This window comes from Pelobates fuscus, chromosome 12, assembly GCF_036172605.1.
Source record: "Pelobates fuscus isolate aPelFus1 chromosome 12, aPelFus1.pri, whole genome shotgun sequence".
In the NCBI taxonomy this organism is placed as follows: Eukaryota; Metazoa; Chordata; class Amphibia; order Anura; family Pelobatidae; genus Pelobates; species Pelobates fuscus.
The window spans coordinates 119,487,029-119,501,945 of NC_086328.1; the positions used below are offsets into that span (position 1 = coordinate 119,487,029).

The 14,917-nt window shown below is 41.4% G+C and overlaps 2 protein-coding genes across 2 annotated transcripts in view; both read right to left on the minus strand.

The window, feature by feature from the left end:
* The window catches only part of IFTAP (intraflagellar transport associated protein), a 526,063-nt gene that overhangs the window by 180,352 nt on the left and 330,794 nt on the right, over positions 1-14,917 (minus strand). The window lies entirely within an intron of this gene.
* The window catches only part of PRR5L (proline rich 5 like), a 46,989-nt gene continuing 40,439 nt past the window's right edge, over positions 8,368-14,917 (minus strand). The window contains exon 9 of the mRNA XM_063438031.1: positions 8,368-9,713. Within this exon, the coding sequence (XP_063294101.1) occupies positions 9,334-9,713 (380 nt within the window). The 3' untranslated portion in view covers positions 8,368-9,333. The remainder of the gene's footprint in view (positions 9,714-14,917) is intronic.

Genomic DNA, 14,917 nt, shown 5'->3' on the forward strand with positions numbered 1-14,917 from the left:
GTGTTAATGCATATTATACTGCAATTAGACAATAAATAGAGAATACAAATCACGGTTTAGTAGATATGCCCTCAATAAAAACATGCATCCATTTATTTATGCATTATTTTTAATTGGAGGTATATCTAAAAACATCTCACAAAAGCTGCAGATCTGAAGCCTCTGCAATCCTCCATTAGAACTTTCTTCAAAATCAATATGACCCTCCCCATTACTATACGGGAGATTTTAACCTTTCTTATATCCCCAACCAGGGCCGGACTGGGGATACAAAGCAGCCCTGGAAAAAAAAATCTATGCCAGCCCCATAAGTCATTGCGCCATATATTGTCGCATGTAATATGTAAGGCTATGTCTTGCCACCCCAGATGATTGAGTAATATATATATATATATATATATATATATATACACACACACACATATTGCTTTTTCTAATATAAAATATTGGTCCTTTCAGAGTAAAACATTTAATTATACAGTAAGCATACTCACATGCTGACACAATCTCACTGACACACACAAGCTCATTGATACACAGCCTCATAGACAATGTCACTGATATACATAAGCTCATTGACATAAAAACACAAGCTCACTCACTAGCAGGCGCACACACACACACAGCTTAATGTAGTGGTTCTGGTGTCTACAGCCTGTCCCTGCAGGCTTTTGAATGTAAACACTGACTTTTCAGAGAAAAGGCAGTGTTTACATTGCTTCCTAGTGACAGACACTCAGACGGTCACTTGAGGCGCTTCCTGTGTCAGTGCGGATTGGCTGAGATCATCAAGCTTGATGATCTCAGTCATAGAGGCAGAGACCAGCACAACGTTGGAAAAAAAAAGTGAGTAAAACACTATTTTTAAAAACACACACACACACACACACACACCATGACACAGATCATGACACAGAGACACACACACACCATGACAAACACACACCGTGACACACACACACCGTGACACAGACACACACCGTGACACAGACACACACACACACACTCCCACTGACATACATATTTGTTGCTACCTGTGTGGGTGGGCGGGCAGTCGCCGGTCGCATGGAGAACTTAAATGGCGGCCGCAAGGGAAGCTCTTCTGGCGGCCGCTGGGGGAGCAGGCTGTTCTGTCTCTGCTCCCCCTCCCTCGCGTGCTAGAAAGAGACCGGGGCCGGAATATGACGTCATATTCTGGCCCGGTCTCATTAAGCTGCACGTGAGGGCGGGGTAGCAGAGACAGAACAGCCTGCTCCCCCAGCGGCCGCCAGAAGAGCTTCCCTTGCGGCCGCCATTCAAGTTCTCCATGCGGCCGCAAGTCACCAAAATGTCTCCCCGGCCCCAGGTGAAATTTCCCGGTATCCCGGTGGGCCAGTCCGGCCCTGTCCCCAACTGCTGTGTGTCTGGTGGGGGCACATCTACTAAACACAAGCTAGTGACTGGACAGTTGCTAGAGTGAACCCATCCCATGGGAATGGGACCTGTAGAATAGCAGTGGGGACATATTCCTCCCATTGCACCCACCTGTAGGCATCTAGTGGGGGACTTTAAATTAAATAATGGGGGTGAACTGCTCACCATCCACCCCTTATCCCTATCCGTGGCCAAAAAAATGGGATGGGCATTCTAATTCTATAAGGTTAAGATGCACAAAGGACTGCTTTAATTCAGACATCAAATGTATCCTGGCCATTGTTGCGGATGCACGTTAGTTGGACGAATTCTTACCGAATTTGGGTTTAGTAAATGAGAATTGCCATTCAAGTCGGAATTCGTCCACTTTTATCCAGATAAATAAATGTTTAGGGAATTACCTTGTGTGTGTCTGAAATTCCAAATATTTTTTTAATTTTAGATCAAATTAGGCGAACTGCATATTTTTTCCAGTTTGAGTTTCCTGGCCGAATATTTTGAAATTCAGTTTGAATTCATTTTAAATAACATATTAGTGCATAACTCTGTATGCGTTCAAAGTTTATTCACCAAACATTGAATTTAATGATTTTAAAACTCCAAATCCGCAAATAGTCACTTTCTTCTCATAATTTGCTGTTTAGTGAATACATACCTGAAACATTATTGGGTCTTAACATCAATAGATATAACGTATCAGTGTTACCTTAAAGGACCACTAAAGTGCCCTGAGGGTGCCCCCACCGTCAGGGTCCCCTTCCTGCCGGGCTCTAGGGGGAGGAAGGGGTTAAACTTGCCTCTTTCTCCAGCGCCGGGTGGGGAGCTCTTCGGCTGAATGCGCATGCGCGGCAATGCTTTCCTATGGACGCTGGCGTCTTCTCACTGATTTTCACAGTGAAAGCACGCAAGCCCTCTAGCGGCTGTCAATGAGACAGCCACTAGAGGCTGGATTAACCCTCATATAAACAACTGCTATGTTTATATAAAAAAGGGTTAACCCTAGCTGGACCAGGCACCCAGACCACTTCATTAAAGGGAAACTCCAGTGCCAGGAAAACAATCTGTTTTCCTGGCACTGGAGGTACCCTCTCCCTCCCACCCCCCAATCCCCAGTTACTGAAGGGGTGAAAACCGCTTCAGTCACTTACCTGTGCAGCGGCGATGTCCCTCGTCACGGTCTCCTCCTCCTCCGTGCCACTCTTCCCTCTGATTCCGGTGGGCGAGACTGATCCCGCCCACCGGCCGAGGAGACCTAATGCGCATGCATGGCGCATGCGCATTAGCGCTCCCCATAGGAAAGCATTTTTAATGCTTTCCTATGGGGAAATGAGCGACGCTGGAGGTCCTCACACAGCGTGAGGACGTCCAGCGACGCTCTAGCAAAGAAAATCTTTGCTAGAAATCAGGAAGTGACCTCTAGTGGCTGTCTAGTAGACAGCCACTAGAGGTGGAGTTAACCCTGCAAGGTAATTATTGCAGTTTATAAAAAACTGCAATAATTACACTTGCAGGGTTAGGAGTAGTGGGAGTTGGCACCCAGACCACTCCAATGGGCAGAAGTGGTCTGGGTGCCTGGAGTGTCCCTTTAAGCTCAAGTGGTCTGGGTGCCTATAGTGGTCCTTTAAAGCAGTGCTCCCCAACCTTTTTATCGCCGCGGACCGGTAAACATTTGATAATTTTTCCGTGGCCCGCTTGTTTTGATTTAATAAGACAAAAAAAAACCAAACAGTCACATATATTAAAAAAAACACGCAGACACATACATAGTCAGAAAATCACAAACACAGTCACATAAAGACATAGACTCAAAATTGTGTGTATGTGTGTGTGAGCGGTGCAGTGTGTATGTGAGGGTGGCAGTGTGTGTGAGAGTTGCAGTGTGTGTGGGGGGGGCAGTGTTTGTGGGGCAGTGTGTGTAGTGTGTGTATGGGGGAAATGTTTGTGGGGCAGTGTGTGCAGTGTGTGTATGGGGGCAATGTTTGTGGGGCAGTGTTTGTAGTGTGTGTGTATGGGGCAATGTGTGTAGTGTGTGTATGGGGCAGTGTGTGTATGGGGGCAGTGTTTGTGGGGCAGTGTGTGTAGTGTGTGTATGGGGCAATGTGTGTAGTGTGTATGGGGCAGTGTTTGTGGGGCAATGTGTGTAGTGTGTGTATGGGGCAGTGTGTGTAGGGCAGTGTGTGTAGTGTGTGCATGGGGGCAGTGTTTGTGGGGCAGTGTGTGTAGTGTGTGCATGGGGCAGTGTTTGTGGGGCAGTGTGTGCATGGGGGCAGTGTTTGTGGGGCAGTGTGTGCATGGGGGCAGTGTTTGTGGGGCAATGTGTGTAGTGTGTATGGGGCAGTGTTTGTGGGGCAATGTGTGTAGTGTTTGTGGGGCAGTGTGTGTAGTGTGTGCATAGGGGCAGTGTGTGTAGTGTGTGCATGGGGGCAGTGTTTGTGGGGCAGTGTGTGCATGGGGGCAGTGTTTGTGGGGCAATGTGTGTATGGGGCAGTGTTTGTGGGGCAGTGTGTGTAGTGTGTTTATGGGGCAATGTGTGTAGTGTGTGTGTGTGGGGGCAGTGTGTGTAGTGTGTTTATGGGGCAGTGTGTGTATGGGGGGTAAGGAGGCTTTTTTAAAATTTATTTAATTAAAATTAAGATATTCATGTCCCCCCTCCCTTCTTACCTTTACTGGGAGGAGGGGGGACATTTCTTAGTCCCTGGTGGTCCGGTGGGGATTCCCTGGTGGTCCGGTGGTGGTGAGGTGAACTCTAGCCCAGTTACAGGGCTAGAGTTCACTCTCGCGAGATTTGGAGCGTTGCCGTGGTTACCGCGGCAACGCTCCAAATCTCGCGAGAGGAGGACCCGGAGGAGCTGCAGGTAAGAGCTCCCGGGTCCTCTCTCACTCCCCTGCCGGCTGTCAGCACAGTGCCTGCAGACTGGGGAGGGAGATCTCTGATCTCCCCTCCGGTCCGCAGGCACATTGCAGGGCTGGCACTTGGGCAATGCCAGCCCTGCATTAGCCGGCAGGCTCGCACACCCCACACCCCTGGGCGGCCCGGTACCGTTTGATCCACGGACCGGTACCGGTCCGCGGCCCGGGGGTTGGGGAACACTGCTTTAAAGGATCACTATAGGGTCAGGAACACAAACATGTATTCCTGACCCTATAGTGTTAGAACCACCATCTAGCCCCCCTGGGCCCCTCATGCCTCCATAAATCTAGTAAAAATCCTAATGTATTCAAGCCTGAAGCTGTAACTCTGCATGCTGTTAGACTCAGAAAAACAAGCAGTCTGCTGACATCATCAGAAATGGTAGCCTGATCCAATCACATTGCTTCCCCATAGGATTGACTGAGACTGACAAAGAGGCAGATCAGGGGCAGAGCCAGCACGATTCAAACACAGCCCTGGCCAATCAGCATCTCCTCATAGAGATTAATTGAATCAATGAATCTCTACGAGGAAAGTTCAGTGTCTGCATGCAGAGGGAGGAAATACAGAATGTTTGGATGCATTTTAGGCAGCCATAACCCAGGAAGGATCTCTAACAGCCATCTGAGGAGCGGCCAGTGAAGGTATCACTAGGCTGTAATGTAAACACTGCACTTTCTATGAAAAGACAGTGTTTACAGCAAAAAGCCTGAAGGTAATGATTCTGCTCACCAGAACAAATCCAATAAGCTGTAGTTGTTCTGGTGACTATAGCGTCCCTTTAAACACACAGAATATTCTGCATATAAACAGCAATTTGGTTTCACAGAATAAAAACTAACTGCCAATTTTTGTAAATTTATAAATATTTGCAATGACAAACAGCTGAAAACAAACAAAAACAACACATGTTTCAATTAAAACGTCTCTAGATTGCAGTGGGAACTAAGTAGCAAGTAGAGTCCTGGAATGACAGGAGTTGTTCTGCATGTCTCTGCACCCCCTAGGGTAATCCATCCCTTGTGCCAGCCTGGCATTCTGTGTGGCTGTCAATTTCAATCTTGTCAAAAAACGTTCCTTTCCCTGCCAAATACTAGTCAGCAGAAACAAGGCTTTGTTTGTTTTGCAATCGCAGTTGTTGGACCAAAAATACATGTACGAATACGATGCGCTGTACTTTATTTAAAACAAACAAAAAAGTTTTAGTAATTAATATCTTTTAAATAAAACAAAATCATTAAGCTGTGCCTTCTAAAAAGGTCTTTGGCACTTTTCACGTCTGGTTGTGTGCATCAACTTGATAAAATTGGGTACATAAAGAAACTCGTCATGTGAGCGCCAGGATAGACTTCAAACATGTTTAAATGCTGCTGAATTCCAGGTGATTTTTTTAAAAGGGACATTCGAGCACACGTCCCGAATGAATTTGGTATTCTTGAAACCCATGTCAGGTCACAGCACAAATAAAGCGCCTACATATTCTGCAGCACTATTCAATAAGTATACTAACAAACAACACAAGTAGGACGTACAGGAACAGAAGGTGGTATGGTCCCTGATCAAATGAGCTCACATTCTAAGGGTTTGCAAGGCACATGCTCACAGCGTGGACGAATGGCATGCAAATCTCCACACCATAGTGTTTTCGAAAATAAAATCCCGTGCCAAGAATGCGTTCATTGCTAAAAATGGAGCCATATGTAAGCTGAACCACTGGCTAATGCAGGAAGTTCAAAGCATTTCTTTCTCTGCTTTTTATATCATAAATATAGTGTCTGAAATTCTAACTGTATCAAGAGTAGGACGTATGCCTAGAAAATAATACAACTGAATGGTTCACAGAAGTCAAAGAATTAATTATATTTAACTCATGAACTAGCAGAGCCTGTTTCCAAAAATGCATTTATTTAAAATGCATAGTGTACTTACCTTGAAAAAGAAAAAATATATATATATATATATATATATATTTATTTATTTGTTCACTACTATTACAAAACGTGTTCTTGGAGCATCCCTTTAAAACGCCATCGGAAGGTTTCGTACAGCTACATACAAACAGTATTAAAAGTCTACCGTTTGACGATCTAAGACCTGCTGAAAAAACAGATGAGCCGATACATTGTGTCCTCATTTGCATTGCACTTCCCAGAATTCCAATTACTATTATCTGGAACAGGTTGTTTGAACAGAGACATGTGAATGCTCTCATAAAAGTGAATGTATGAGTTGGTATTAAAGAAACGGCATAAATTAAGGGTTTGCTTTTTCTTTTATAGATCAAAAGAAATGCTTTTTTATTTATATATATATATATATATATATATATATATATATATATAAACAAGGATTGTGCGGTGATCTGTAGAATAATTCTTTGGATTTTTCCAGACACAATTACATTGAAATAAAAAAATGGCAATTAACGTCTAGCTATATCAAACAGGGCTGAATCCGCAAATCCAAGGAGAGGCTCCGAACCAACCCTGAACAACATAAAAGCACTATCTGAAGTTTAGAAAACACTACGACCGGCTCCAAGCCTTTTAACCCAGTAAGATCATTTTGAACAATAAAGCACACCTGAAAGTAAACGAGAAGCACTTAAAGGAGATCTGTCTCTTCAAAGCATTTTCTGCATTCTGTTTACTTATTGCCAACATATAAAAAAAATATGTATTTTAAAACAAATTAGAAAAAATAATTTAAAGTTAGATGTAGAAATTCATATCCGATAATCTTGCAACCTTCTTCTTAGCTTCCTGTCAATCATTGTTCTAAGCTCTGTCAATCATTGTTCTAAGCTCTGTCTTTTTACAATGGTTAGTCAGTGTAGTAATTCTCAGGAGGAAAGTGGAAAGCGATAAATGTACCTGAAGCACTGGGTCCTTCTTGTTCCATCTTCAGCCCCTGGCAAATACGCTTCCAGATGCTCTGCCACCGGTGCCTACTGGTGAACCTGCAGGATACTGAAACAAAAATGTTCTATTGCATGCCACAACATCTTTTATTCTAACTATGACACTGAGAAAAATGGGAGTATTTTAAAAGACTTTCTCGCGCATGTGCATTGAGATGCCCGGGGTATTACTGCACCAATCAAACGAAGCTGGCAGCTAGTGGCAGAAGGAGGGTGGCCTTTGGCCACATTTTGACAAATATCGTCTTCTACATAAGCCAAAGAAGTCCCTATTTGCCTTTTAAGAATTTGATTACGTTAGAATTTCCATGAAATATGCATTCTGTAAGGTTTATTTTTTCTAAAAGTGTCGCTTTATGTCTTAAAATGTGTTCAGACTAGACAATATTAACACGGAACAAATCAGCCAATACTTTACGTTAGAAACAACTTTACAAGCAGGACACACTTTTTCAAGAAGTAGGAATGAAAACCCAGACAATTCCAAAAATAATTTTACTATACTAGAAACAGAAACATTATAGATCAACTTTCAGTAAGTGTTTAGTGGTAGGTTTTCTACAACCTTTGCTTAGTCTGTACAACAAACTTATTTAAAGGGACATTATAGGCACCCAGACCACTTTAGCTTATTGACGTGGTCTGGGTACTATTGAAGAAAAACTGCAATGTTTACATTAGAGCACTAGGTCTGCCTCCAGTGGCTGTCTATCAGTTAGCCACTGGAAGCACTTCCTGGATCCGAATGCTCTGCATGAGGACATCCAGTGTCAGCTGTTTCCCCATAGGAAAGCACTGATTCAATGCTTTGCTATGGAGAGGTCTAATGCGCACGCGGCATACGCTGAGCATACGCATTAGCGCTGCTCGTTGCGGGTTGTCTTTTGAGGTATCAGGTAAGTAAATGAAGGGTTTTTAACTCTTTATTCACCAGGAAGGGGGTGACAGAGGGAGCTATATCGCCCGTATAACAGCTTTGTATTCCTTTCACTATAGTACCCCTTTAATAAGCGATATCCTAATCAAATCAGCTTTTGTAAAGAACTCTTGTATTTAGTTGACTGTTTCTTAGAAAAAGTACTTTTATTTAAAAAAAAAAAAATCAATCACATTCACTGTCAGCACTCTTAAAATAAATACATTCTTTATTCATTCATTCAATATGGCTTAATGTTCCTTTTCACCCCAAATCACTTTTAACAACAGCAGGTCCTACAGCACTTATCTGCTGTAAAACAGTCATTTTCAAGATTTCTGTACAAATGATCTTCATGTCTGGAATTATTATAGCAGTTCATAAACAACCCCTCGTGAAGCATGCATTGCCCTTTTTTATTAGTTTAACTGTACCACATTTTAACAGTATTCCTATTTTTTTGCAATGCAGACCAACCAATTATTACTTTGAAAAACCACTAGTCTCGAAATGTCATAAAATATTTTGACTCATCTATGAAGCCCAACATTAAAAAAAAAATCTAGCTAAATTCGAATTGCTGGTGAGTTGCGTCAAGTTACAAAAACCATAGGAGGCACCTATTTAGCATGGTATAGAACTCTTTAGGGTCCAAAGTCACAAAGAACCCAGTTGTGTTTTCTCCCATAGACTTGCATGTCTAAATATTCTCTGAGATGAACAAACATTCTTACCCACAGTGAATAAAACCAAAAAGTCCATCAAAGTTTTTAGTGTGAAAAGAACACATAAGAACTGTCTTTTTTCGTAAATGGAGTCCTTATTTCATCACGTAACCACAATGCATGTTCTGTCACTGTTGTAGAGAAGAAGATGACTCAAATCCAGAACCTTCAAGGAGGGTCCATACTTCTCATAAATCATTTCAGTTCGTTACCTAGAACCTTTTTTTGTGTGGGAAGCACATGGTAAGGGTAACTATGAGCCATAGCCAAATCTGCATTTGCCCTCTCACTAGCCAACCTTTGCCATCTTCCTAATGGAGTTTACTTTGGAGGATGGAATATAATACGGAGGTATTACATGTGCCAAAGTGTATTTTGAGGGCATCTGTGATCCTGCCTACAAGTAAAAGCTCAAGGTTGTGTCCAGATAGTCTCCCTAGTTGTTCCGTCAGCTAGAAGACATGGAATCCTGTTCTGTGTTCTCCTGTAGGGAATCGGGCAGCATATCTCCAGGGTCGTCTGCAATGTTCGGTTCACTGTTACACTGTCGTGAGTTGAAGCCAGGCTGCAGTAGGAGACATTGTTCCCCAATTTCAGACTCATCCGACCTTGCTGGATGCATGATGGAGGCCATGGCTAGAAGTTGAATGTCTGTGTGGGCATTGGCCACAGTGTGTCGACGGATGCTGCCACATTTCTCCAGGTAAGTCTCCCCTTCGTGTTCCGTGAGTGGGGACAAGGAGCGCTCAGCAGCAAGTGAGGTGGTAGGGTGGGAAGATGAGTAAGGCATAGGTTCCGATCTGGCGTGACATCTGGTGAATCGATGTTCTAGTAAAAAACAAGATAAAGCAGAACGGGTAAGAAAGAAATATGTAGGGCTTCACAGCATAAACAAAAAAAACTAAACAATTTCTCAAAAACAAACACTTAAAAGTTAAGTTTCTGAAATCGGTCAAATAATCACACTGACAATCCTATGATCATTCTCAGTAAACATTATCTGCACAGCTTGGAAACAGATTTATGATTGCACATTTTAAAAAACATACTTGAGACTGCAGACTCGTGCCAAATATAATAAAGAAAGTCATCACCAATCAGAACTAGCGCACCATGAAACGGCATTCTCTTTGATATTTCATATTTAGATTGTGTTATTTTGTGTTCTATTATTTTGTATTAAAAAAAAATGAAAGAAATTGGGAAGCTGAACTTTAAACATTCTGCTTCCATGGGCCTGGTAAATACAACAAACTGGTTCTATCACATGGCAAAAGCATGGGTCAGCACTTAAGAAACACTGGAAGAAAATATCCCAAACATTTCTTTCATAGATATTTTAAACAACGAACTCGAGGATTTTTTCACTAAACTGCCAATTTCCTTTTCAATGCTTCACAGTGCTGATGTTCTGAATAAGGGCAAGTTAGCAACATGCAAAATATATTTCTGAAAACCTGGGGTGTCCTCTCCACTCCAGGACCCAAACCTGAAAATGTTTGTACAAGCCGTGCTTTGTTACTAAATTTCCTTTTATTATCCAGAAAACATACGTTCACCATGATTATTACTGTTATTATTATTATTATTATTTTATTATTTATATAGCGCCAGCGCTGTACAAAGGGATCACTGGTTTCCCTGAATTCATCTAGCCACAGAAGTCCAAAGGCTATTATACAGGACTTTATTGATATATATTGCCCTTACAACCTAGACAATCAAAGGCCAGTGAACAATACGGTACATTGTGCTTACTGATTAAGCTAATCTGGATACAAATGTATATGGCAGAAGGAGCCAGTTGTTAAGAGGGCTGGGATATGGGGTATAAGAACGGAGTGGGGTATAAGGTCCTTCATGCAACACCAGCCTGCGCTGGAAGAGTTGGGTGTCATGGTGAAGAAGCAAAGCCATAGTAAGAATGGAGGACTTAAAGGGACATTATAGGCACCCAGACCAATTCAGCTCATTGAAGTGGTCTGGGCACAGTGTGTGTGTCCCACTTAGCCCTGCAATGTAAAACATTGAAGGTTTACAGAAAATGCAATGTAGGGTTAAGACTGCCTCTAGTGGCTGTTTTTTCAGACAGCCACTAGCGGTACTTCCTGAAGTTTCACAGAGTTGGATTCCATGAATTGATGCTGGGCGTCACAGAAAATCCCTATAGGGAATGGGGAATGCCTAATGCACACGCAGCACTTGCTGCAAATGCACATCGCACATGCCAATGGGTTGACTATGTCGGAAGAGGAGTGCGACTTGGCACTGAGGAAATGGTGCTGGAATAGGATAAGTGTAAAAAATTTAGTTTTTTTTTTTTAAACCCTTTATTTGACAGGGAAAGAGGAGGGCAGCGCACACTATGGTGTTTGGAATACAGTTTTGATCATTTATAACTCAAAAAGCAGCAGGAATGGACAGTAGAACAAAGTATTCCCCTTTTTAACCATCCTGGAATTGAGTTCCTACTGAAGGGGTCTTCAAATGTTGCCACATTAAGTGAAACAAGATTATATGGGTCGGAGATACAGCCAGAGAGTCCCCCATGCTGGAAAGCTGTAGCTATACATAAGACAAATTGTGGAATAGGTAGACCATATCATTTTATATGAGGGCTGAATGGTTGATCAAGGAAAGATTATGAGACAATTAGGATACCATAGAGCTCATTTTCTCTTGTAATTCACATAGAACGCAGACATCAAAGTTTAGAACTATATTGAGGAATCATGAGAATTTGGCTAAAGCAATCCTAAGACATATTCATTGTCTCCAACATTTTGTTTGCTCAGGTTTTTACAAAAAATAAAAATGCTTTAAAAAAGTGGGTTTGTCTGGTTGAAAGAATAGCAGCAAGTCAACCTTTGCCACCTTACGAGCAGGACTTTGTCTGAACATTGGACCCGACGGGGAGATATGCAAGAAATGTGATTAGTTCAGACTTGTTCTGACACTGTGCTTGGATAAACACTGGGTTTCTGATAGAATGAACTTTCGAACTCAGCATTTAGCCTGTAGGCGACATGTCCAACTATCGGAAAAGAGATTCCAGGAGACCCGGTCTCATCAAAGCACATGGTCCGCCTCGCAATACCTGTGAGTGATTATGACATGTAGTGAGGAAAAAAAAGACAAAAAAAAATAATGACTAGATAATTTTGAAGAACACAAAAGGCTCTAAGGAAATGGCAGGACATTCCATGTAGATGAAGTAGTTAAGACAATATCTTCTGAAATGGACAAGCACAAACCCTGTATTGAATATATGTAACATTTATTGAAAGACACACTTGGTAATGAAACAAGGAAAAGAAACAGGAAATATGTAAATACACTGGAGATGATTAAGCACACATTGTGTCCCTTAGACTATCTCTTCCGGAGAATCCATTTTGGGAATTACCCCAACAAGGTCAATTTTCCTCCTATGTATGCAGAGAAGTCAAGATGAAATAATTTAACTACTACTTTATTGTCTGTTAGGCATCAATTAACCTGCATTGTCTATACCCATTGTTCTTCCAAATTACTTTATAGGGCATGTTTCTCATGTGCCTGTAATTAGCTAACTTCTATTGATCTTCTCCCTTGTTTACAACCCAACTGATATTTTGATGGTGTTTATATTCTACAATATAAAACGTCAATTTCTTCTTAGCTACTTTTTGTCTCAACCCCAATTATCTCCTCATCTTACTAAGTACTTTGTATAAAAGTCCTATAAAAGCTTTCAAGTCTTTCATAAAAGATTTCAAGTATATATGGAGTTCTAACCTCGTAGATTTTATAAATTCTCTAACCTCTTTGAGTGTAATCAGTGATATTTGTGAGACTCCTTCTATTGGAGAAGCTATTTCACAAATTGAGCAAGATGCCCTGAAGACCCTTTTATCAAAAGTCAACTGATGCATCGAAAATAAAAAACGATGCTCATGATTTCAACTCTAGCACGTACCAACCGAAAGCAAAAGACACCGGGTACTAGATTGGATCTGCCTGTTTGGAAATTGTAGGCAATTATGTGTGGGCAGAGTTTGAATGATTACACATTGATATAATATATATATATATTTCTGTAATTATGTAATATTGCCTCTAAAAATCTAATAATACAAATACTGTTTAATACATTTTAAATTATTAAAGAACACACAGTGTTGGAACGAAGGGAGGGATGGAATAATTATTATTTTGGGAGAGGGCTGGCACTGTTGGAGGGAGGGATTATTTAAGCACTTCAAGCAGACTGTGGGTTTGCGAGTCCCACACATGCAGTCCAAGGGCTTCACATTGCAGGTGAGCTCACAGCGCTGATTGCAAGTGAATAATCAAATTCTTTTGCACAGAACTCACATTAGGCATCCCGGAACAGCATTCCAAGCTGCCTAGGTCACATTCTAGTAAACAAGTGGTCTATAATTATCTACACCAGGGGGATCATACTATGATGGGGAATGTCCATGGAACGTTCTACTGGTCTGGCATTAGAGCTCCCTAGAATAGCTAAAACAAATAAAAATATAGGCATCAGATAATACAGTAAATAAAGCTGGAAAAAAAATTCACTTCTGTGTAGCTAGTTCAAAACCTCTACAGTTCTCTTATAGTGGTAAAAAAACATCTAATAGCCAAAAAAAAAATAGAACATGCCAAACCAGGCACTATCCGTTGAGAAAGGGTTGTCTCCCGTAAGCGATTGTTTTTTTTGGTGTTCTTCATTAAAACAGTAGCACTTAGGTGCACTCGGTATTCTGGTTTGCGCTTGTTCCTTAGCATTGCTGACAGAAATTACCCAGAACTTGCCGTGATGTAGAGTCTTTAACAAGACTGTGGGGACGGCATAGGTTGTCACTGGTCCTTAAGTGGTTAAAGAAACTATTTGAGAAATTCTAGCTTAGATGCCCTGAAGGTCCGACATGAATTCAACTGTGACATTGAACGAACAGCTGAGCACACATTAAGATTCCCTCCCTGACCTCCTGTCTTTTTCCCACACACCTTTTCTGTGCCCCTTGTCCTATTTCAACTCTGGAATCTACGACAAAAGCGAGCACAGCTATTATTTGTTACTAATTAATACCACAATGTTTAATATAATGTGCCTATTTAGCCAGAGGGGGCTATGGCTCCAATTCAAATGGGTGCCAGTATTCAAAAGTGGTTTGAACTTCGTGAAATCTGTTTCTCCAGCTTTTGTCCACAGACGGACATGTTTGGGGTTTCAGATTTTCATTTAAATAGGTAATAGAGCAGTTCTTACCCTAATGCAAGGGGATAAAGACACGGAAAAGGTGCAAAAAGAAAATAATATGAAAATGTTCAAAATAAATGCGACTGAGTAAGCCACATTAGAAAATACATGGTGTGTACACCTCCACACACTTTCAAGCAAAAACAGGGTTTGTTCTACACTATTATTGGTAAAGTCTAGAGACACATTCTCAACGGTTGTGACCAGAATGTTCCATACTGCTTTCCTAGATGATGTTAGACTGGTCTTTTATTTATTTTTTTATTTAGAGATGGATTAGGACTGTTAACCATATCTTTCACTGTACCCATGCTTCTGACTTTATAGAGACTACACAATTTCCGTGGCATCCAATCTTTTGTCCACAGACGGACATGTTTGGGATTTCAGATTTTAATTTAAATTGGTAAGAAAGACATTTTTTACCCTAAAAGTAAGGACACTTCTCCTTCAAGTACTCCTAGATTACATGCTTCAGATGCTGTTATTGATCCCCTGAACTCGCCTTTAAGAATCAATGATTTATAAAGTGTGTGATATCTTGCTTTTAGGTTTTCAGGTTTTGAACTTCAAATAATAGATCCAAAAGGCAATTTTGATTGTCTACCAAGGTCAGTTACGTGGGTAAGCAAAGGACGTGAGCAATATGAGAAATAACAGGTGTCAAGATAAGAGTGGAATAAGGGATCACCAAATGAAATACAGTTATTAGTGACGGAACTTTCTAAAACAACACAAACTATTTCTTGTTTCAAGAAGGGAAGATAGACTGTGAAAC